The sequence below is a fragment of the Sinohyriopsis cumingii genome, chromosome 5, assembly GCF_028554795.1.
Source record: "Sinohyriopsis cumingii isolate HCF-2022 chromosome 5, ASM2855479v2, whole genome shotgun sequence".
Taxonomy (NCBI): Eukaryota; Metazoa; Mollusca; class Bivalvia; order Unionida; family Unionidae; genus Sinohyriopsis; species Sinohyriopsis cumingii.
The window spans coordinates 78437348-78461943 of NC_142965.1; the positions used below are offsets into that span (position 1 = coordinate 78437348).

General features: G+C 34.1%; 1 protein-coding gene across 2 annotated transcripts in view; it reads right to left on the reverse strand.

Moving 5' to 3' along the window:
• Positions 1-24596, reverse strand: part of LOC149799536 (uncharacterized) — a 349619-nt gene that overhangs the window by 165208 nt on the left and 159815 nt on the right. For both annotated transcript variants that reach the window (XM_089958886.1, XM_089958885.1), the window contains exon 5: positions 16832-16941. In XM_089958886.1, the coding sequence (XP_089815012.1) occupies positions 16832-16941 (110 nt within the window). The remainder of the gene's footprint in view (positions 1-16831; positions 16942-24596) is intronic.

Below are 24596 nucleotides of genomic sequence, written 5' to 3' on the forward strand. Positions count from 1 at the left end.
TTGGTGATTTATGACCAACCCAAACATGGATTGATCAACCTCTGATCTCAATAACTGCTCAAAAATAAAAACTTTTCATTTTTAAACATACCCTTTACTTTGTGTATTTGCTGAGAAAAGTCTTTGATCTTCAACCCATGCATTAATGAATGTAATGCTCATTCAGCCATCATTCATAAAGGCAGTTAGTGACAGGGTACTTTTCTATGTTTGAAGAATTATTCAGTTAGACAGCAACTAGAATAGGAAATACACAGAAAAATTCAACATTTTTTAATGGTTTTGAATTGCTTGGACTTTTAGCTACATAAAGATATTAATTTTTCAAAAAGTTAAATGTTCCAATATTTCACAAGCAATCAGCCTTAATTGATTGAAAAAAAGCATTTACATGTTGTTCTTTAAAAAAACCAATGGTCATTAGAAGGAAAGATTCACTATTAAACTTCTAAGTTTTTGCAAAAATCAAAATCTGGCCTAAAGGTCAGATAGAGACTTAAAAAAAAAAAACCCAACTTACTTTCAATCATCTATGTCTAAAAACTGCACTTTCATTTTTTTTTGGAAGAATTCTATGGCATAGTTTATGAATTATTATGTTAAAAGTGAGACCGAAACAAAAGTTTGCATACCATGTATACTCTCCAATAAGATGAGTTCAACTGCAAATTGCAAAGACCCAGATCTGCTGTTGCATAATGTGCCAGCAGATCTGGATCTGTACTGTTAATTTTGCTAGGAGTAATCAGTAGAACAAACAACATAGACCCTTATCTGCAGGTGCATTATGCTATGGCAGATAAGGACATTTGTTGCTTGTAGTTTGACCCAAATGTAAGCAAGTACATGTATATATGGTACAAATTAGCTAAAATTAGCTATCCTTGATATGCATGCAGAAGTAATGTGTTCCTTAAACAAACATAAAGACCGTTGTCATTGTTGTTGTTTTTGGTTTAACACTATCTTCAGAGTATGACAGGCCATACAAGACGGCCAGCATAAACGGTTGAGAAAGAACGCAGAAAAACCTGGGTAAGAACAACCAAACCACAGGAAGCTTGGGGTAAGCTTTCTCATATACCCACATTGGTAACTGGTGTAAAGGCGAGCACTTTTGATCTTTCTGGCATCTGGAACCCCCAAAGATAATAGTAATGTAGAGATTATATTGTTGGGAATTTGCCATAGATATTAAATAAACAGTGGACTGGTGGAAAAAAAAATTTTGACAATCAATATTATATGTACATTCAATATATATATATATATATATATATATATATATATATATATATATATATATATATATATATATATATATATATATAATGTCATTGTAGAAGGCCTCATGGAAGATTGGTCAGTTGACTAAATGAGCTTCATCTTTAAATAAAGTCATTATTATCATTATTATTATTATTATTATTATTATTATTATTATTATTATTATTATTATAGTTATCAAGATGTGATCTCTCTTCATGGGGGAAATAATGTATTTTGTAAATTTATCTTATATAACATTGGTCATAAAAAGAAAATAAATCCATCAAGTGTTTATTTTTGTCCAAAAGTTCAGACAATAACTCTTCAAAATATAAGCATGCAGTTATTTGATATGGTTAATTCCCCCCTCCTTCTCCTTTAAATTACCAATCTTCTCCGCTCTTAAAATGATATAACTCAAGAACCTGCTTATAATGCGGGGACAGGCATGGATCTTGTTGTCATTGTTGTAGAGTTTAATGCCATTTTTCAGCACAAGATAGGCTATACACATGGTGGCCAGTATAAATGGTGGAGGAAAAACCAGGGAAAACCCCTGGAAGAACCACTGACCCACGAGAAGCTACTGGCAAGCTTTCTCAATACCACATTGGCTGACCCCAAGACTCGAACCCACGCAAAGGTGAGATGGAAATGATCTGTAATGGTGAGCGCTTTAGACCACTCGGCCACTCGGGGCCCCCCAGGCATGGATCTATCTTTACTACTATAAAATAGATGAAGAACTGGCCCCTATTTAATGAATGTACAGAAAATCACAATAAAAAACTGGCAAATGAAACCTCATTATCATAAATGGTGGTTATTCCTGGAAATTTATCATGAAAGTCTCAACTTTTAATAACAAGTCATACATTTGTTAAAATTTCTTTCCAAACAACATTCTCATGACACTGTAAATATATGAATATCTGATGAAATTTTGACTAAAGGAAAGGTCACTAATACCTTCTGGTGGCACCACTTTAAGAAATAAATACCAAATAAAGAAGTTTGTAAGTGAAATTCATGTTTAAATTTTTGCCTTATAACTTGGTTAAAGTATGACAATCATGAATGCAATATGATCTCTTTTATAAAAACATGAACAAATTGTCAATCTGCCATCAGAGCTATGTCCACAAGCGTTTCTGTGAGATTACCTAACTGTAAGTGACTACCATATTTTGATCCCCATCTTGCAGGAGTATTTGTCATATTGTTCACTCATTTAAAAGTAATTTGTATCATCTTGTTCTTTTGAATCAAAGTGGGATGGAATTTAAAAAAATGTTAAAAGAAGGAATGCAAATCTTATCTACATAAGAGCTAGCAGTCATAGTCATGTGTCATGGCATTAAAATTTGTTTCAAACAATCCATCGAACACTGTTATAAATATTATTAGGTACGTACTATAATTAACTACCTTAAATTAGCTTTCTCATTCACAAATATGATCAAAGATAGCAAGGCAACCAATCAAAATTAGTAATTGGTGAACAAAAAGTTTTGTTTCATAGATGTGGTTCAATATGGAGAAGTGAGTGTCAGAATTTGCAGTTAACTTAAAGTTCCTGAACAGGCACTCCGAGATTTCCCCAAGGATGCGAAGAGTTTCACTATCAATTACAATGAAATCACTGCATCATTATTTTAATAATACAGTTATGACATTGATAGTTGTTGGACAAAATAAATGTTCCCATTTCTTTTTTTTTTAAAACTAGCAATCTTGTTCTATTTTGAATCAACAACAAAAAGCAGTGACATAGTACACAATGTTTTCATGTCCACCTTATGGTAGTTTGAAGTAATGCTGTGAATGGTCTTTCCGAGGTTAGGCATCTTGAAAATAAAGGGAATTGATACAAAAAAAGAATAACTTTATTTTTTTATATAAAAAAGAACAGCATTAGAAAAAGCTCTTTATCTGTTTATTGACAATCATTCCCAACATGAATATAAAATGAGCATTCAGCCATCGAACAGCTCTGTCACTCCACTCCGCAATTTTTCTCCATGCCCAGTGGGGCCAGCAGTCACTTCCCAATCTTGGTAAACTTGTGCCCTTGTTTATAGTGCAGTGTATTATTTTTAAACCTGTTCTGGGCAAATTATCAATGGAGAGACTTTTCATTTGCACATGCTGTTCAAACAAAAGCAGGAAAAGTTTACTTTAGATTTTCTTCCTACATGACCTTTAGAACTATTCCAGTGGCCTAATGGTTAGAGCATCTGCCTCGGATGCAGGAGGTTGCAGGATTGAACGCTGGCTATGTCATTTCGAAGACATAAAAATGGTACTAACAGCTGCCTCGCTTGGTGCTCAGCATTAAGAGGTTAGTGTTAGAACTGTTTGGCCTGATGTCAGGATAATGTGACGGGTTGGAACATCATGCTACATGTCTGCGGCATGATGCCCCATTGCTAGACATCACTATAAACTGTCACACTGGAGACACTGTAGTGATATGACTGAAATATTTGTAAAGCTATGTTAAAAATCAAAATCACACACTCACACATGACCTTTAGGTTCTTTTGCTCGTGCTGATGTGATTGGTAATGGAATGATAAACCAAGATTCAATCAAAACCATCTGAAAACTGGTTAAAAATGCTGTGACTAGAATATTGTTTCTTTTTTCTTTTTAATCTTTTATTAAAATGGCTTGATCCAATAATATCTTTATTTTGTGCTGCTAATGCTTTGCTGTAATATGATGGAATCACAAACAAAATCTGACTGAACATTAAAAGTAACCTACTTAAAAACAGTACTCACTGTAGTAATCATTAGGTTTTATAAAAATTATATTTAAGAAACATAAATTCTCTTTAATCGGTCCCATTTCATTAAATAATCCTCAGCTGGGCCCCATTTCATTAAATAATCCTCAGATGGGTCCCATTTAATTAAATAATCCTCAGCTGGGCCCCATTCCATCAAATAATCTTCAGCTGGGCTCCATTTTATTAAATAATTCTCAGCTGGGCCCCATTTCATTAAATAATCTTCAGCTGGGCCCCATTCCATTAAATAATCCTCAGCTGGGTCCCATTTCATTAAATAATCCTCAGCTGGGCCCCATTCCATTAAATAATCTTCAGCTGGGCCCCATTTCATTAAATAATCCTCAGCTGGGCCCCATTCAATTAAATAATCCTCAGCTGGGTCCCATTTCATTAAATAATCCTCAGCTGGGCCCCATTCCATTAAATAATCCACAGCTGGGTCCCATTTCATTAAATAATCCTCAGCTGGGCCCCATTTCATTAAATAATTTATGCTGAAGATTTCATATTGCTAAAAAAAAATTTGTAAATGATTTTATTGCATTTTTTTCCCAATGGAACAATTTATAGCAGTTTGTTTTAATCCTCTGAAAAATAGACTACTATTATTATTATTATTATTATTTACTGCATGTATTTTTTAAAATCAATTTCTGAAAAAAGCGGCATCAGTTTAGTAAAATTTTTGATTTTATTCTATGCAGTGCTTTTAATGATCTTACAAAAACCTATAATTGTAGGCAGACAGACACCGAGACTTAAATACCATATGCAACAAATACAGCACTCTCTCATTATAATACCGACTATGTTAGTCAATCAGTATACCAACATACAGTGAGACTATCTTATACATGCAATTTGATTACCACATAATGAAATGGGATCCATGGCCATACATACCTTATTAAAGGAACATGCTATAATGAAGGGACTTATAATGAGGGAGTAATGTATATCATGTTTACATCCTCAAACACTAAATTAACAATCTAAACACTAAATGATGACACTCTTGAAAGGTAAAAGGTGGATGAGCCAATATACTGAATACAATTAGGTGCGTAAATATGACAGTGCAAATGTATATTACAGTACAGAATGATGTACATGTACATTACAGTACACAATGATGTACATGTATATTACAGTACTGAATGATGTACATGTATATTACAGTACACAATGATGTACATGTATATTACAGTACTGAATGATGTACATGTACGTTACAGTACACCTGTTGTACATGTATATGACAATACACAATGATGTACATGTATATTACAGTACTGAATGATGTACATGTACCTTAAAGTACACAATGATGTACATGTATATTACAATACACAATGATGTATATGTATATTACAGTACTGAATGATGTACATGTATATTACAGTACAAAACGATGTACAATTATATTACAGCACACAATGATGTACATACATATTATAGCACTGAATGATGTACATGTATATTAAATCACAGAATTTTGTACATGTATGTTACAGCACTGAATGATGTACATGTATGTTACACTTACATGTATATTACAGCACTGAATAATGTACATGTATATTGGAGCCCACAATGATCTACATGTATATCATAGCACTGAATGATATACATGTATATTACAGCAGACTGAATGATGTACATGTATATTATAACACTGAATGATGTACATGTATATCACAGCACTGAATGATGTACATGTATATTATAGCACACAATGAAGTACATGTATATTACAGCACACAATGAAGTACATGTATATTATAGCACTGACTGATATGCATATATATTACAGCAGACTGAATGATGTACATGTATATTATAGCACTGAATGGTGTACATGTATATTATAGCACTGAATGACATACATGTATATTACAGCACTGAATAATGAGTATGTATATTGGAGTGCTAAATGATGTACATGTATGTTACATCGCTGGATGAATATGTATATTACACCATAGAATGATGTTCATGAATATTAAACCACAGTATGATATTCATTTTTATTACACCACATAATGATATACATGTATATTGCACAGCATTACGATGTACAAGTTTATTACACTACAGAACAACGTACATGTATATCACACCAAAGAATGATGTTCATGTAATTTTACAGCACTGAATGATGTACATATATATAACACAGCAGAATGATGTACATGCATATTACATGGCAGAATGATGTACATGTATATTACAGCAAAGAATGATGTACATGCATATTACACTACAGAATGATGTATGTGTAAATTATACCAAAGAATGATGTACACATGCATTACACCACAAAATGATTTACATATATATTACAACACAAAATGATTTATATGATACCAGTCACGGTGACCATGACTTGTAACCTTTTGATTCCAAAATTGACAGTCTTCTTCCTTATCCCAAGTGCAAGCCATCCACAAACTTGGTTAAGGTCTATTATGTAGAACTAATGTTAATGTGGGGCAAACATATTTCTTCCTTCTGTCACAGTCACCTTGACCTTAGACCTCTTGACCCCATAAATGACAGGCTTCTTTCTTACCCCAAGTGTAAGTTGTCCATAATGCTTGGTAACTGTAGATTGTGGGGAACTCAGATGGTATTTTATGGGAACCATTTATTTATGTAGGTCAAAAAGACCTTAACCTTTGATCCCCAAAACTGACAGGCTTGTTCCTTACCAGAGGTGCAAGGTACTCAAAATGTTTCATGACTATAGATGGTAGAGGACTTTTTCTGTGAAAACATTTTTCTTCTGTCAATCACAATCACCTCTATCTTGAACATTTTGACACCAAATATCAACAAGATCTCTCTTACCCCAAGTGTAAGCTAACAACACAATATGGAAACCCGTTGATATTAAACGACTCAAGCTACTGTGTGAAAATGAACATTGGTATGAGACAAGTGGATAGAAATCATAACATAACATGGCTGGACTATGTGAGCATATAAAAATAATTACAACTACATGACTACGTACATTACTTGGTTCAAAATAACATAAAAAATAAATTACTGATCATTATTTTAATGGTTTTTCTTCTTCCATCAACTTACTCCATACGTTCAGGGTACTCCAGTTACAATTACACCCAAATTCCTTGTCATCAGATTATCATGAAAAAATCCATTTCACCAGCTGACGAATCTCAGGCAATGGCTTATTACAGCTACATGTAAAGGGTTATTATTAAGATTCATTTGTTCTTCCTTTCAATGTCATGGGTTGTTAGAATGAATCATCTGAGGATTTTATCTTTTCTTGTACAAAGCACGTCATCAGATTTCCAGTCAGTCCATAAATAATGGCTAGGGCAAAGGAGCTCCAAATAAGGCATCAAACAAATTGCATTCATATTAATATTTCAGTGCTATGAAATCATCTCAGTGCTATGAAATTATGTCAGTGCTATGAAATTATCTCATGAAATTATCTCAGTGCTATGAAATTATCTCAGTGGTATCTCATCTCAGTCATATGAAATTATCTCAGTGCTTTGTAATTTTGAGATAAAACAAACATGAACACACTTAGTATTTAGTTGGTTTGTAAAGCCTTCTACTTTTATCATAGGATTGACAATGATGAGAAACCGTATAATACAAACTTCCAACTATGCTCCTAAACTACAATGTTACTCATTAAAAATAGTTTTCTTTCTTTCTCAAGGTAAATAATATATTTTAAAGAAGTTGTCTAAGCATTATCAATTAATCACCATGCTGTAGATCCAATTCTTGTCAACTTCAGCATTTTAGAGTACCGCTGACTCGTTTTGGTATGAAAATCACCTGTAACCTTTGGTGAACAATCACCATTTGCATGATCAGTTCTTATCACCATCTTATGGTTATAGCCTATCCTGCAGAACAAGTTTTCTGAAAGTTTCTATGTCATACCATGTGCTAGTGTATATGATGAATCCTAAATAGCCAATCAGACAGGACATTAGAAATTCCCCATAAATATACAAATGGCTGCCACTATCTTTGCAGTTAGAAGCACAGAATCCACATTACCAGATCAAATTTTGATGACGTAATTTATTTCAAAACCTTGTCTGTAATCAGGAAAATCTGTTGTTTTTTTTTAAATTAGAATAAAATATGTCCAAACAGTTGACACAGCACTGACAATGATTGCAAATGTTAACGCCTAATATGGAGTGAAATCCATTTACTGCACACTAGCCTTAAAATTGTTACTTGTGTACTGTATCATTTTATACTTTACAAAAATGCAATAGCCACTTCATGTCCAATTTAAATGCTTAAATACACATATATAAATGTGCAGTTTTTCCCAGGCAGTCATATATAGGATACTGTCAGCTGGTGATTTGTTGTTCCGTTCATAGCACACTTGACAAAGTAGCAGCATGGATAATGAGATTTGATTAAGTGGCAGGTGCTGTGAGGGAAAGTTATGAAAATAATTAACAGGTTGGAAGCATGCTAAATGGTCCTCTTAAGAAAAAGAATCTGAAATTGATCACTTGGTTCATTTGTTAAGCATTTTATTTCAATATGGCTTGAAACATACTAATTTGAAAGCACCTACATTTGAGACAATTTGTACAAGTTCAAAAGGAAAGGAGCATACTTTTGAATCAGCACCTAAATTAGAATAAAAATGGTGTCAATCCATTTACTGAAAGTTTCACTTGTGCAGTTATTTCATATAATCTGTACCTCTGTACAACAATGAATATTTATAAATGTTGGTTCCACAGAAGACAAGTTTCTGTAATATGCTTGACTGTGACTTTGTTGAAATGTCCACCAAAACCTATAGGCATGTTTACTTTATTAGGCTTATCTTACAAGCTACATACACATCAACTTTATTAGGCTTATCTTACAAGCCACATACACATCAACTTTATTAGCCTTATCTTACAAGCTACATACACATCAACTTTATTAGGCTTATCTTACAAGCTACATACACATCAACTTTATTAGGCTTATCTTACAAGCCACATACACATCAACTTTATTAGGCTTATCTTACAAGCTACATACACATCAACTTTATTAGGCTTATCTTACAAGCCACATACACATCAACTTTATTAGGCTTATCTTACAAGCTACATACACATCAACTTTATTAGGCTTATCTTACAAGCTACATACACATCAACTTTATTAGGCTTATCTTACAAGCCACATACACATCAACTTTATTAGGCTTATCTTACAAGCCACATACACATCAACTTTATTAGGCTTATCTTACAAGCTACATACACATCAACTTTATTAGGCTTAAACATTCAAGCAGTAGACATTTTCACTTTATTTGGCTTAAACATTTAAGTAGTCAATATGTTCACTTTATTTGGCTTAAACATTCAAGCAGTAGACATATTCACTTCAAACTTACTGTTAAAGCTACAGACATGTTTACTTTATCAGACATAATGTTCATGCTACAGACAAGTTCACTTTATGTGACACACTGTTAAAGCTACAGACATGTTCACTTTATAAGACTTACTGTTCATGCTACAGACATGTTCACATTTTCTGACACACTGTTAAAGCTACAGACATATTCACTTTATCAGACATAATGTTCATGCTACAGACAAGTTCACTTTATGTGACACACTGTTAAAGCTACAGACATGTTCACTTTATAAGACTTACTGTTCATGCTACAGACATGTTCACATTTTCTGACACACTGTTCAAGCTACAGACATGTTCACTTTATCAGACTTACTGTTCATGTTACAGACATGTTTAAGTTATCAGACTTACTGTTCATGTTACAGACATGTTCAATTTATCAGACTTACTGTTCGTGCAACATACACATTCACTTTATAAGACTTATTGTTCATGCTACAGACATGTTCACTTTATCTGACACACTGTTCAAGCTAGAGACATGTTCACTTTATCAGACTTACTGTTCATGCTACAGACATGTTCAATTTATCAGACTTACTGTTCGTGCAACATACACATTCACTTTATAAGACTTATTGTTCATGCTACAGACATGTTCACTTTATCTGACACACTGTTCAAGCTAGAGACATGTTCACTTTATCAGACTTACTGTTCATGCTACAGACATGTTCATTTTATCTGACACATTGTTCAAGCTACAGACATTTTCACTTTATCAGACTTACTGTTCATGCTACAGACATGTTCACTTTATCAGGCTTACTGTTTGTGCAACAGACATGTTCACTTCATCAGACTTACTGTTCATGCTGTAGACATGTTCACTTTATCAGACTTACTGTTCATGCTACATACATGTTCACTTCATCAAACTTACTGTTCATGCAACAGACATGTTCACTTTATCAAACTTACTGTCAAGCTATAAACCTGTTCACTTTATCAGACTTACTGATCATGCTATAGATGTGTTCACTTTATCAGACTTACTGTTCATGCTATATACATTTTCACTTTATCAGACTTTCTGTTCATGCAATAGACATGTTCACTTTATCATACATAATGTTCATGCTACAGACAAGTTCACTTTATCTGACACTGTTCAAGCTACAGACATGTTCACTTTATCAGAGTTACTGTTCATGCAACAGACATGTTGACTTTATCAGACTTACTGTTCATGCTATTGACATGTTCACATTATCAGACCTACTGTTCATGCTATATACATGTTCACTTTATCAGACTTACTGTTCATGCAACAGACATGTTCACTTTATCAGACTTACAGTTCATGCAACAGACATGTTCACTTTATCAGACTTACAGTTCATGCAACAGACATATTCACTTTATCAGACTTATTGTTCATGCAACAGACATATTCACTTTATCAGACTTACTGTTCATGCAACAGACATATTCACTTTATCAGACTTACTGTTCATTCTACAGATATGTTCACTTTATCAGACTTACTGTTCAAGCTACAGACATCTTCACTTAATTAGACTTGCTATTTAGGAATAGGCATGTTCACTTTATAATGTTTATCTTTTAAAGATATATATCAATATTGGACAGAAAAAGCACTTCATATGGTAACTAGAAATGTATCCATACACAACTAATGCCATGTCAATATGATGCAGTTAAACAGTCAATTTCTGAGTCAAACAGGGGATATAACTCCATATACAACTGATGTTCATGCAACATACATGTTCACTTTATCAGACATAATGTTCATGCTACAGACAAGTTCACTTTATCTGACACTGTTCAAGCTACAGACATGTTCACTTTATTAGAGTTACTGTTCATGCCAAAATGATGCAGTTAAAGGGTCAAGGTCTGAGTCAAACAGGGGATATAACTCCATATACAACTGATGACCTGCCAATATGATGTAGTTAAAGGGTCATGGTCTGAGTCAAACAGGGTACATACCTCTATATACAACTGATGACTTGCCAAAATGATGCAGTTAAAGGGTCAAGGTCTGAGTCAAACAGGGGATATAACTCCCTATACAACTGATGACCTGCCAATATGATGCAGTTAAGGGTCATGGTCTGAGTCAAACAGGGTACATACCTCTATATACAACTGATGACTTGCCAAAATGATGCAGTGAAAGGGTCGAGGTCTGAGTCAAACAGGGGATATAACTCCATATACAACTGATGACCTGCCAATATGATGCAGTTAAAGGGTCATGGTCTGAGTCAAACAGGGGATATAACTCCACATACAACTGACGACTTGCCAAAATGATGCAGTTAAAGGGTCAAGGTCTGAGTCAAACAGGGTACATAACTCCATACACAGCTGATGACTTACCAATATAATGCAATTAAAGAGTACAGGTCAGAGTCAAACAGGGTTGTAATGCCATAAAATATTTTCAACAAGAACAGTAAAAATGAAACTTTCTCTACATCTTCATAATATGAAATATAATAACTAAATTTTACTTCAGTTAGTCCATCAAAAGCTACTGAGCAGAAATTGAACAGCAACACTTAAAATATTTCCAGAAAATAGGGACTTTTTCAATTTTAAACCTTATAACAAATTTAATTGAAATGTATCAGTTCCCTCAAAAATTCAATTTACACAAACGAAACTGAAGGCAAATATCTTAAGTTAAAATAAGGGTCATAACACCATAAACATTTAAATGTAAAGCCTTTTTAAAAAAATTGAAGGGCAAAGTTTTAAGTCTAACAGGGGCCATTACTCTGTAAAATTCTGCCAGAAAATGGTGAGATTCAAAGTGACCCAAGTTTTCTCAGTGTAAAGCTCATACAAAATCTGATTTCACTCCATGAACTCCTTCACAACTAAATAAGTGGAAATTCAATTCAAGGCTACAGTTTGGAGATAAAACAGGGGCCATAACTCTGTCCATTTTTGCAGGAAAATGATGAAAATCAAAGTTGGCCTAGGTCTTCTGAATGTAAAGCCTTGTACCAATGTTGGTTTGAATCCATAAATGTTTTTCATGTATTTAGCTGATATAAAATTATTCATGGGACAGCATGTGATGCAATTATGACAGAAAGGACTGACATAGGATATACTACATGCTGCCAGAAATCAAATTTTACAAAAAACAATAAACGAAAAAGTCTCCCCCAGCCATAAAGTTAAAAACAAACTTATGAATGATAATAAAATAAATCTCTAGACACAAGTGTTGACAACTGCCCTTGTCGGATTCACAGTACTCACTTACTGGTGTACCCTTTATTGCAATACTCTCTTATCATAGTATTCCCTCATTGCAATGATCCCTAACTGTAGTAATCTTTTATCATGATACTCCCTTATTGCAGTAATCCCTTACTGTAGTACTACTTTATTAAAATACTCCCTAACTGTAGTTATCCTTTATCATGATACTCCTTTATTGCAATGTTTCCTTATTACAGTACTCCTCATCGTAATATTCCCTTACAGTAGTACTCCTTTATCATGATACTCCCTTATTGTAATACTCCCTTCTTGTAATACTCCCTTACTATAATACTCCCTTATCATGATATACCCTTACTGCAGTAATCCCTTATTATAATACTCCCTTACTGATGTACTCCCTTACTGTAATACTGTCAATGGAAACCATAGAGTATACAGCCTTATAATCAAGTTCATGATACATATATTTGTATTATCTGTCATTGAAATGGGATCCATGACCATATCAACCTTATAAAAGGAGCTGTGTTGTAATGAAGGGCATTGTAATGAGGGAGTGCAGTACCGTAAACTAAATAAGAAATAAAGAATATACAGTTCTCTCTCATTTTAATGCTGTGCATGGGAGTCAAGAAGGCACCACTTTATAATGATGATGCATATCCATGAGAATGTTCACCTTATAAAAGGAACTATTTTATAATGAATAGCATTATAACAAGGAGTAATGTAGTGAGGTTTTAAATCTACTTCAAATCCAGACTGGTTTCTAAGTATAAGAAACTGGGGTAAGAGAAATTTCTGTCTGGTTGAGGTGAAATTGTTTTAAGTACTCTTATCACACACACAAGAACTAGGGACCACATACTGATCTGCATTCATGTCACACTCCTTCTGGATTCAGGCCTAATGACTGATTTATTTACAGGATTCTTTAATTCAATCATAAAGCAAGATGAGTGGATGCAAGTTTTAGACACAGATGCTTGGGTCATGGCGGTTTGTTTACTTTGTATGTTTGCAGCAGTGAGATGGGATCCATCTTCATTACTAATGACTGATGTTAATAATAAACACATTAATTATAATGCTATTGACTACATCAGTTATGTATAAAGAAACTGAGAACCAGTCATACAGAAACTTGCATTAGCATTATGAATAATGCAACTGTAAGCTCTACAGTGAAACAGTTTTCAGAAATCATTTTAATCAGCAGTTTTTGATCAAGATTAAAGTGCATTTAAAATGAAGATCAATCCCTTGAAAGGATAGAAAAATCTAGACTTATTATTCTTTAAAAAACCAGACTAAAAATATATTTAATGCCAACCATGAGATCATACCATGTTTAAAAAAGGCCAATTATTTTACATGGAACAACTACACTGTCTTTCTTTAAAACAAAGCAGTCATAGAGTATGTATTGAGCCCATGACTGAGGCAATGCTGTAAAACATGTGACATTTACCCATGGGGTCAGAAGGTTTAATGAGTATCTGGAAAAAATACAAGTGAACTTTAAAACTGGGAATGATATATGACTATCTGAATGAACACATGCTGAGGTCTATAAAATGGACTCTTCCAATAGATTTACTATAATCTAGCCACAGTCTCTATGGCCTTTTTTCATCTTGCCACTGAATGGCATATTTCCATCTTGAAGTCTTTCTAGCATTTTCCCATCTTGCCACTGTATGGCATATTTTCATATTGTCATTGTCTTTATGGTATTTTGCCATCTTGCCATTAGATGGCATATCTCCATCTTGTCACTGTCTTTATGGCATTTTTCCATCTTGTCACTGTCTTTATGGCATTTTTCCATCTTGTCACTGTCTTTATGGCATTTTCCCATCTTGTCACTGTCTTTATGGTTGTGAAGTGGCAAATTTCTGGTGATCTAACAAGAATACATTAGTTGAGACCAGAGAAACATTAATTAGATTTATTGAGACAGGCGCATATCATATCACCATACTACTGTGTACGGTAATGTCCTTTAGAGGAAGAATTTTGTTCCTAATTAAACATTTGTTTATACAGCAGCCAGGCGGACTATTAGGGACACGGAAAACTTCATTTTCATGGTAAAGTGTCACAATTAAGAAATCGCAGAAAATCTGTTACTCAGACTACCAGGTCAAGCTGACCCTGACTTCGGCACCTCTGGAAAAAGGCAGCAGAGATATTTGATTCTGATTGGTTATGTTAAATAAGGGGCGTGTTTCCCACACAAAATTTTCCAGGATTTTAAAACTGCCACATCGGAAATTTTAATCCGTCTAAGCTTTCCTATAAGAGGAAACCTAAAAAGTAGGACTCCTTGGGATTTGCAAGAAATTCCTCGTAAAAAGAACTGTTGTCCAAAGGGGATTATTGTTGAAAGGAACCGATGAAATAATTTGCCGATTAGAGGGAGGAACGTTGAAAGCAAAGGTAGTGTGACAATTCCATGTAATTTGTTGATGCCATATATAATGCTTTGCTGAGGTCATTTACTTGTAGTTGCATGAATGTTTTTTCTACATTCATGTAATAATTTGCTTTATGAAGTATAACTGTGTTGAGTTTATGCATAGGAAGTCGTACATTAATCTTCTTTAGATAAGTTTGACAAATTGTTTGAATTTGTTGTCTTGTTTACATAAGAATTATGTTCTAAGAATTTAATATGTTACATTAGTTAATATGATTACAATAATCCGTGTGACTTTGCCAAATTTAGAAGATTTCACATATGATTAAGAATAGGTGTGTATTGACTGAAATGATCTAGTAATTGATTGATGTGATGTATCCTATTTATTCGCTGTGTAAATTGAGGCTGGCTCAGAACCCCAGGCCTCGCGCATGTGTTAATGTGTAAGGTCAAGGCATAACGAATTAGCCATTTGACTAACTAGGGTCATTATAGGACATGTGGAGTCGATTGATAGCCTTAGCATCTGTTTAGCACTGATAGTAGAATCTGATAACGAGGGAGAATAATGAAGAATTAACTGTTTCATAAATAATGGGAAATTTCGGCTGTCTCTTTTTATATTAATTTAAAAGGGAGAAAATAGCTCCTGAGACATATAATCCTGAGACGTATAATCCTGAGACATATTATCCTAGACGTATAATTCTGGGACGTATGATGTGATGTTATTCTGAGACGTATACTGAGAAGTATAGAGAGAAGTGCAGTGAGACATATAATCCTGTGACGCAATCCATCGACGTATTAATTTCTGAAACATATTCTGAGAGTATCCTGAGATGGATGGTGGAAAGTATTATCCTGAGATCCAAGCGTCTGAACAGCTACAGTGGCAGCAGAACAACTGAGGACGAACAGGTTATGCAATCGTACAAGACGATGACTTTGATTGTTCACTCCATCCTATGATGAACTAAATCTATCAGTAAACAAATCAGCTATTTTATTTAAATCTATTTGCGTTTTCTTTGTATTTCAGTGAAAGTTTAAATTTCTAAAAGCAGAGTATATTCCTGATGTAAGGAATTTTCACTGTTTTTTTATGTAATTGATTAAATTGTTTGTTTACATGTACAGGGGCTCGTGTTGGTTTGTTCTATATACCTGCTCAGATCTCTATCTATTTCACCTATACGTTTCACCACTTATATTTATATTTACTCGAACCGGGCAATAATATCGAGGGCGGTCAACCCCTAGATAACGAAAACCAAATACGGAGGGACACCCACCAGGGACAATTCTCTCCCCCATTACAATGGTGTTTTTCCATCTTGCCACTGTCTTTATGGTGTTTTTCCATCTTGTCACTGTCTTTATGGCATATCTCCACCTTGTCACTGTCTTTATGGCATATTTCCATCTTGTCACTGTCTTTATGGCATTTTTCCATCTTGTCACTGTCTTTATGGCATTTTTCCATCTTGCCACTGTCTTTATAGTGTTTTTCCATCTTGCTATTGTATGGCATATCTCCATCTTGTTACTGTCTATATGGTGTTTTTCTATCTTGCCACTGTCTTTATGGCACTGTCTCATTTTGCCAGAGTCTTTATGAGTTTTCCACCACCTGAGGTAAATATACATGGAATTATAATAAAAACACTTACCTTGAATATCCAAGGAGCAGTAACACATAATTAGCTTGTTCTTCACCAGGTACAACCTAAATTTCTGTCTGACATACATATCAAGATCTTCCTCCATTCCAGGGATCTTTCTGTGAAACAATAAATAAGGAAATGTGTTTATATTAACTGTGCTGCTCTGCTACAATCTAAGGTCCAAGTAGAGATATGTTTCCACGACGGGAAATACATTTACATTTGTAAAAGAGGTATATCTTCCCTCATTCCAAAGTAATCCATGTCCAGGGAAATGTATGATTAAAAAGATACGAATAAAAATAAAAATTCTTTAATTACATTTAAATCTAATTTGGTTGTATACATATATCTATGGATAAAAAATGTAAACTAAATTTCATTGGCTTTAGTTTTGATGTTTTGCTTTTCCCATGCTAAACATGTCCCCATGGAGACATACCAACGGGACAGAAAGGACCAAAAAATGATCCCCCCACATGGACATAGAGACAGATACTGACCAACCCAAATAAAGTAGTTTTATAAAGATAATAAAGAATTGCCCCCCACATGGACATATGGATGAGACAGCTAAGACCAAATAAAGATCTCCCTACATGAAAATACTGATGGGACCAAATAAAGATGTCCCCACAAAGAAAAAAAACCTGACAGACAAGACCAAACAAAGAGATCCCCAGAGAGATATATACATGTAGATGGGATGCACAGGACCAAACAATGAAATTTTATAAAGATAATAAAGATACCCCCACATGGACATATGGATCTGAGAATTACAGGATCAAAAATCAATATTTCACAACATGAAAATACAGAAGGGACAAAATGAAGGTGTCCCAATATAGAAATGCATACCGACGGAAAGGACCAAATAAAGAGGACTCTACATCAACATACAGATGGGATGAACAGGACCAAATAAAGAGGACTCCAGTGCAAATTGTGGCGGCATAACAATGAGAATTATTACTATAAAGTTAAAAGTTTACTTATAAAAGGACCAGCTTCATCTGTATCAGAATGCATTCAATGCCATGCACTTTTTCCTGCAACAAAAACACCCAATCCCCACCCATTCCACATTTATTTGAAAATACATTAAGCAAAAAAAATGATTCACTGATTAAACCAAAAACACATAAATATTACTGACACTAAAATAAAACAGGGATTTAATTTCATCTATAACAATCAGCTGCTGATCCAGATCTAGTATGAATAGCAGGTTCAAGATTTAAAAAAAAATATTTTTCATCACAAATATGCATCAAATAAATACCATATCTAGTTTAACTGTCTTTAGGAAATTTTTATTTGGATACATTTTCTGTAGTTTAAGCTTTTTGCAATCACTTATGACATCATAATAAGCAATTTATGAATGACATAACAAGGTGGCGCTCACCAGTTATTATTTACTTTTGAGAGAGTGACGTATGTAAGGTGAAGTTGTTTGCATTTGAAACATGCACAGTAGAGAGAATGTTGGCATACCTCTATGCTACTTTGATGCAATGTGGCTGACATTTCTTTGGATATTGTACTTATGGAAATAATACATGATTTGAGCACAGTGCTAACTAAAATGACTGTTCCCTTGTGCTGAAAAATCAGCCTGAATTAGTCTAAAGTACACTATCTTTAGCACCTCTTAAACTAGGGAAAATGAATTTTGCCCAACTAGACAATACCAGCTTCTGAAAGTGCATTACCAAATAAATAAAATGTTAAAAACAGTTGAGGCTCTTTTTAAAAAAAATTATCTTTGAAATCCAGGAAGTGAAAATGACCAATTGGAGCTAGCACTTTTTTGAAAGGTGCACATCTGGAATAAGGCCAAACTGTATACTCTATAACCCAAATTACACCCATCAGTCATACACCAAAGTGGAATTAAAATTTCTTTGAACAATACCTAAGATATACAAGGTCTTTTTTAAATAGCCAGTATAACCAGTGAGGACACCTGGGGAAATTCTTTTTCTTTAAAAATTATAACCCTATGCAAAATACGAAACTGTAGAGTGCCACCTAAGCAATTAACATTGATACCATAATAATCAATTATCAATGACATCATGATAAGCAATTACTAATGACACTATAATGTGTGTGTGTGTGTGTGTGTGATTTGGATTTTTAACCTAGCTTTTTAAAAAAATTCAGTCATATTGCTGTGTGTGTGTGTGTGTGTGTGTGAGAGAGAGAGAGAGAGAGAGAGAGAGAGAGAGAAAGAGATTTGGATTTTAAACATAGCTTTAAAATTTTTTTAGTCATATCACTACAATGTCTGCAGTGTGGAAGTTTATAATGATGTCTAGCACTGGGGCATCATGCCACAGACATGTAGCATCATGTCCCACCCAGTCACATTATCCTGACACCAGGCCAAACAGTCCTAACAAAATAACCTCTTAATGCTGAGCGACAAGGCAGCTGCTAGTACCATTTTTTCCTAAGTTTTTGGTATGAATAGGCCAGGGTTCGAACCAATGACCTCCCGCATCAGAGGAGGACACTCTAACCACTTAGGCAACTGGAATGGTCAACAATATAACAAGCAAATTACTATCATATCATAATAAGCAATTACTGATACCATTTTAATAAGCAATTACTGATACCATTATAATAAGCAATTACTGATACCATTATCATAAGCAATACTGATGACATCATAGTACACAATTACTGATAACATCTAGTCGAGTCCAACTGCAAACAACATAGAAACTGATTTGCCATCACATTATGTACTGACAGATTAGGATCTGTTATTCATTCTACATTTTATTCCAGACAAACTGCATAGAATCAGATCTGTGCATTATGCATTGGTAGATCTAGGTCTGTGCACACAGCAGCTGGACTTGATTTATATGCAAGTATACATGGTATGTTGTGCCGTATCTTCCAATATGGTTGAGCTGAATAAAGAACATGTACTAATAGATTTGGAGTCTGATTTAACCCACTGTAAATCAAGTGGATGCAAGTCATCAGACATGCATGGTGGAAAGTTCAGTTAATATTTGTAAGTAATACATTGGGTTTAATGAAACATAAGCACAATACTGGCTATAGAGTGTCTTCTAAGTGATAATTTCTGCAAATGTCAAGATAAAAAAATTGCGCAAATAAAACTTCAGGAAAATAAAAATGTAGTACAACAAGAAAAATTATGAGAAATAACAATGTCAAAACTGTAAAAGAAGTATAAAATAAAAGATAAATTTAAATAAAAAAGATATACACCTTAAAAAAAGTAAAAAGAATCATATGTTAAACATTATAGCAGACACTTTCCTTAAACAGGCATGCTATGTTGAAAAAAAAAGCACTCAACATGGAGACATTTCAGGGGGAATTTTTTTACCAAAAAGAGATATGTGCACTTACAAAAGCAAATGTATTTATCATGCTGAATATGGCAGAAAACACTTAAAAATTGACAGCCCAAGGGGTGGGGCTTAAACCCAAACCCCTCCCAACAAAGGATCAATGGCTCAAATTTCAAAATATCCAATACATGATAGTCTACACTGAAATATTTCTTGACTGGAGTTTTTATTTTAATATCTTTGGCATGTGTGTTCAAAGTGTGTATTGAGAACTGAGTGATACTTTTTCAAAATTTGATATTGAAGCAAAATCTTAGTGATACACTAAGTAATCATTTTAATGGGAACATGTTAACATTACGCTTTCATGCAAAATCAATAAAACGTAAAACATTTATTATGCCTCTAAGCAACTCATTTTTCTTTCCTTTACAAGGACTTTTCATGCAGTTTTGTATTAAAAATGTCAATGCATAGGAATAAAGACATACTGTCTACCTCTGATGAATGCATGATAGGGATGGGAAATCATGCCCAAAATTGGGATGATAATAATGTGTGTGTGTGATTTGGATTTTTAACATAGTTTTAACAATTTTTCAGTCATATCACTACGATGTCTGCAGTGTAATAGTTTATAGTGATATCTAGCACTGGGACATCATGCCGCAGACATGTAGCATGATGTCCCACCCAGTCACATTATCCTGACACCAATAAAGCACTTTACAAGCTACATAACATTATTCTGATGACCTTTAAAGTACACTACAACCTACACACTGATGGCCTGTATAGTACATTACAAGCTACATAAATTATATTGATGGCCAATAAAGTCCACTATACTCTACACTACATTACAATGATAGTCTGTGTAGTACATTACAAACTACACTGCATTATACAGTTCTTTTATATGACACAGTGGGAACATTATACAGTTCTTTTATATGACACAGTGGAAACATTATACAGTTCTTTATATGACACAGTGGGAACATTATACAGTTCTTTTATATGACACAGTGGAAACTTAGGGGTTTCAGAATATTATAACATTTTTAAAAATAAACAAGGTTCAAGTATGTTTGAAATTCTACACCTCACTGACATCTGTGTAACAGCCAAATACAAATGAAGTTGGACAATTGGATTCCATGGAGATCTCAGTATATATTTCCCAAGGGAGGCTGTTAACTGCATTTGTTTCAAAAATAGATGTTTTCAAGTTTTCTCTACTTTTTGTATCTTAATGCAAATTTGATGGCATATCACCATCACTATTCAAATGACTTCTGTTCAAATTTCTAAATTTCTGTTTTTGAAATGAAGTTGTTTTAATATTTTTGCATATTTTTTAACTGTTTTGTAACATGGTCATTTATAATGGCAGATGTGTTGTGTGTGTGATTTGGATTTTTAACGAAGCTTTAATAATTGTTCAGTCATATTACTATAATGTCTGCAGTGTGGCAGTTTATAGTGATGTCTAGCACTGGGGCATCATGCCACAGACATGTAGCATGATGTCCCACCCAGTCACATTATCCTGACACCAGGCTGACCAGTCCTAACACTAACCTCTTAATGCTGAGAGCCTTGTGAGGCAGCTGTTAGTACCATTTTTGTAATTCTTTGGTATGACTCGGCCGGGGATCAAACCCACGACCTGCCACTTCTGAGTTGGACACTCTAACCACTAGGCCACTGGAGTGGCAGATTAGTACATATCTACACTTTAAAGCCCATCATGCCATCATGCTCTCTGACAATTGTTCAAATTATTTTATTACTGGCACTTAAAAAATGGTATTAAAATATTTGTCAAATTTCAGTAATGTTGGCCAAACAAGACAGCAGGCTGACGTAATCCGATTGCTGCTCATGCCGGGTTATGCAATGTGAAATTTGGCAGATTAATCCTTAGCAGTTTTTAGGAGGTCATTTAAAAGTAGCTATATCGGATGGTAAATCAACATCTTTTGTTTAAATTTAAAAAACCTCTGTGTCAGGTTGCTCTATGTCAGATTTTGTCAATTACTGTTGAGCAATTTTAGAGAAGTCAATTAAAAGTCTTTCTATTATTAGTAACAGTCATCATATTTTATAGCTGATCAACAGTATTCGATCAAATCTGAGAGCCTTTTATGCCAGAATACTTTCAGTCCAATTTGATTATACAGTAAAATCTGTTATGAGAGAATGCCTATTCTGCCAACAAAAAGAGGTCTATCATAGCAGGTTTGTACAAAAAGACCAGTTTCAAAGGTCCAGTTTCAGAAAAATTTCAAGAAAAATAACCACAATCACTTTACATATATTCTATTCTTTATTAAAAGCTCTTGCTAAAATATTGTATGCATTCATCTAAAAACAAAATTATATAGCAATAAAGATATTCTTCAATCATTAAACATGAAATCACATTTACATCTGAAGTTCACATATTTTACCACATAAAATCATTTCTGATTTGCCCCTTTTTCTTTATAACCGATGTTTTACCGACGTTTAACTGCATTTTTGCAAGCGGTCTGCTCTTTTTCACTTCTTTCAGTTACAATAATTATTTTCTCCAGCCTTAAAATTTGTCTCTTTTTAGTTGGAGATCTGTCCATTGTTATTAAGGTTATAGGTGTTAAAATTATTAGTGTTCATCTGTAATATCAAACGCAAAGACAGTTTTGACTGGGCTTTGGGAAAATATGAAAAATCTATACATGTCCATTGCATATCTAACAATGAATCAAAACAAAACAAGTATCTCATCCAGAAACAGAACCATTTATTCAGAGACAAAAGTCAATGGCTTCAGTCAAAGAAGACATACAGAGGTTAACTCTATAAACAAAGTGTGTAACCTGATTGCACCAACTTGAATAGTGGACAGCTTTGTGACTGGGATGTAAACACTTAACATAGGGAGAAAAAACAACAATCACAAATCTTGAGCACTATCAATCAACATTCCCTCTCTGCAAATGGTATATGTGCATACTATGCGAGTTGTATCGTGCAACCATTACAGTGATTTTAGCATTAATGTTGGATTGAATATTTGGTAATTCTGATCTGCTGCACGGAGAATAATTCAGCTGCGCAGGGATGTCTGAGCAGCTGAGCGGCCACACGCAGCTTAGAGGGAACATTGCTATCAATTGCATCCCACAAATGATTCTCTCCTGCTGGTTTAATAGACAACGACCTTATTCACCCACAGGTAATATAGATTAACTCTAAAGACAAACAATATATGCGACCACTACATCAATTTTGGCACTACAATGGCAATTCGTGACATGTACATTAGCCTGCAGCATCTATCACAGGTAGCCACAATCCATTTAAATTTTTTTAATAAATATTCTTTATATAATAAAATTGATCCTTGCATTACGATTGTGGTCAGAAATGACAGATGGTAGCTCACAGCAGAGAAAGCTCATAACAGTTTCTACTGTATATAACTTGATTGGAATTTTTTCAGAAACTGTTTAATTGTGACATGCTATCAGTTTAAAAAAATCTAAAAGCCCTTTATCCGAGGGTACTGGCAAATTCTGTTAATCAGTTCACTGATAAGTTTTGTAAAGGTTTTTCTATTTTTTAGTAACAGTGCCATATTTGATGATGGAATCGCATGATTTGTATATACTGGAAAGACCTTTTATTACAGCAGGATCTCCCTACCAGTTTAGCTGAAAATGGTCATTTGGCTTTTTGAGAAGAAGTAAAACAGCAATTCCTGACAGAATGAAAGTCAGATGACACACAATGGATGCAAAGTCACACTATAAAATCACATGGCCTTAAGGGTCATGAAACCTAAAACTTTTACAAATTTTCATTGCAGGTGGTAAAAAAGACAAGAACATGCCAGTCACCACAGAATCAAAGTGACAACTCTTAACCACAGGAAGCTTCAGTCAAATTTTTCTGAAATGGATTCCAACAGTACACTTCAGTTTAATAACTTATTATGTGCACTGGAAAATTTGTCAAATGTTACTTAAGTTTCCACCATGATTTTGATACATCAAAGAGGCAACTAAATGTAAATTTAGCCAAAAAGTCAGTACTGAATGGAATCTTTAACTCTGGTCATCTTTAGCTTTCATCAATATGCATTTTAAAATCAAACCAAACCTTCTATGCAGATACACTTTGGGCCAGCAAAGACTGGAATTCTATGATCTTTTTGGTCGCGAGCAGTCATTGTTTACTGTTGTCGTGTAACTAGTTCTAAATTCAACATACCGTACAAGGGTAATTACCATTGTCTTCCTGCAACACCAATTGCCTAACTTTTTGTATTGATAATGAATTTTAGCAATTTTAACAAAATATTCAGTTAATCATGACAGCCCTAATGCAAATAAGGAAAACCTAGATCTGATGTCACACAATGAACCAGCACATCA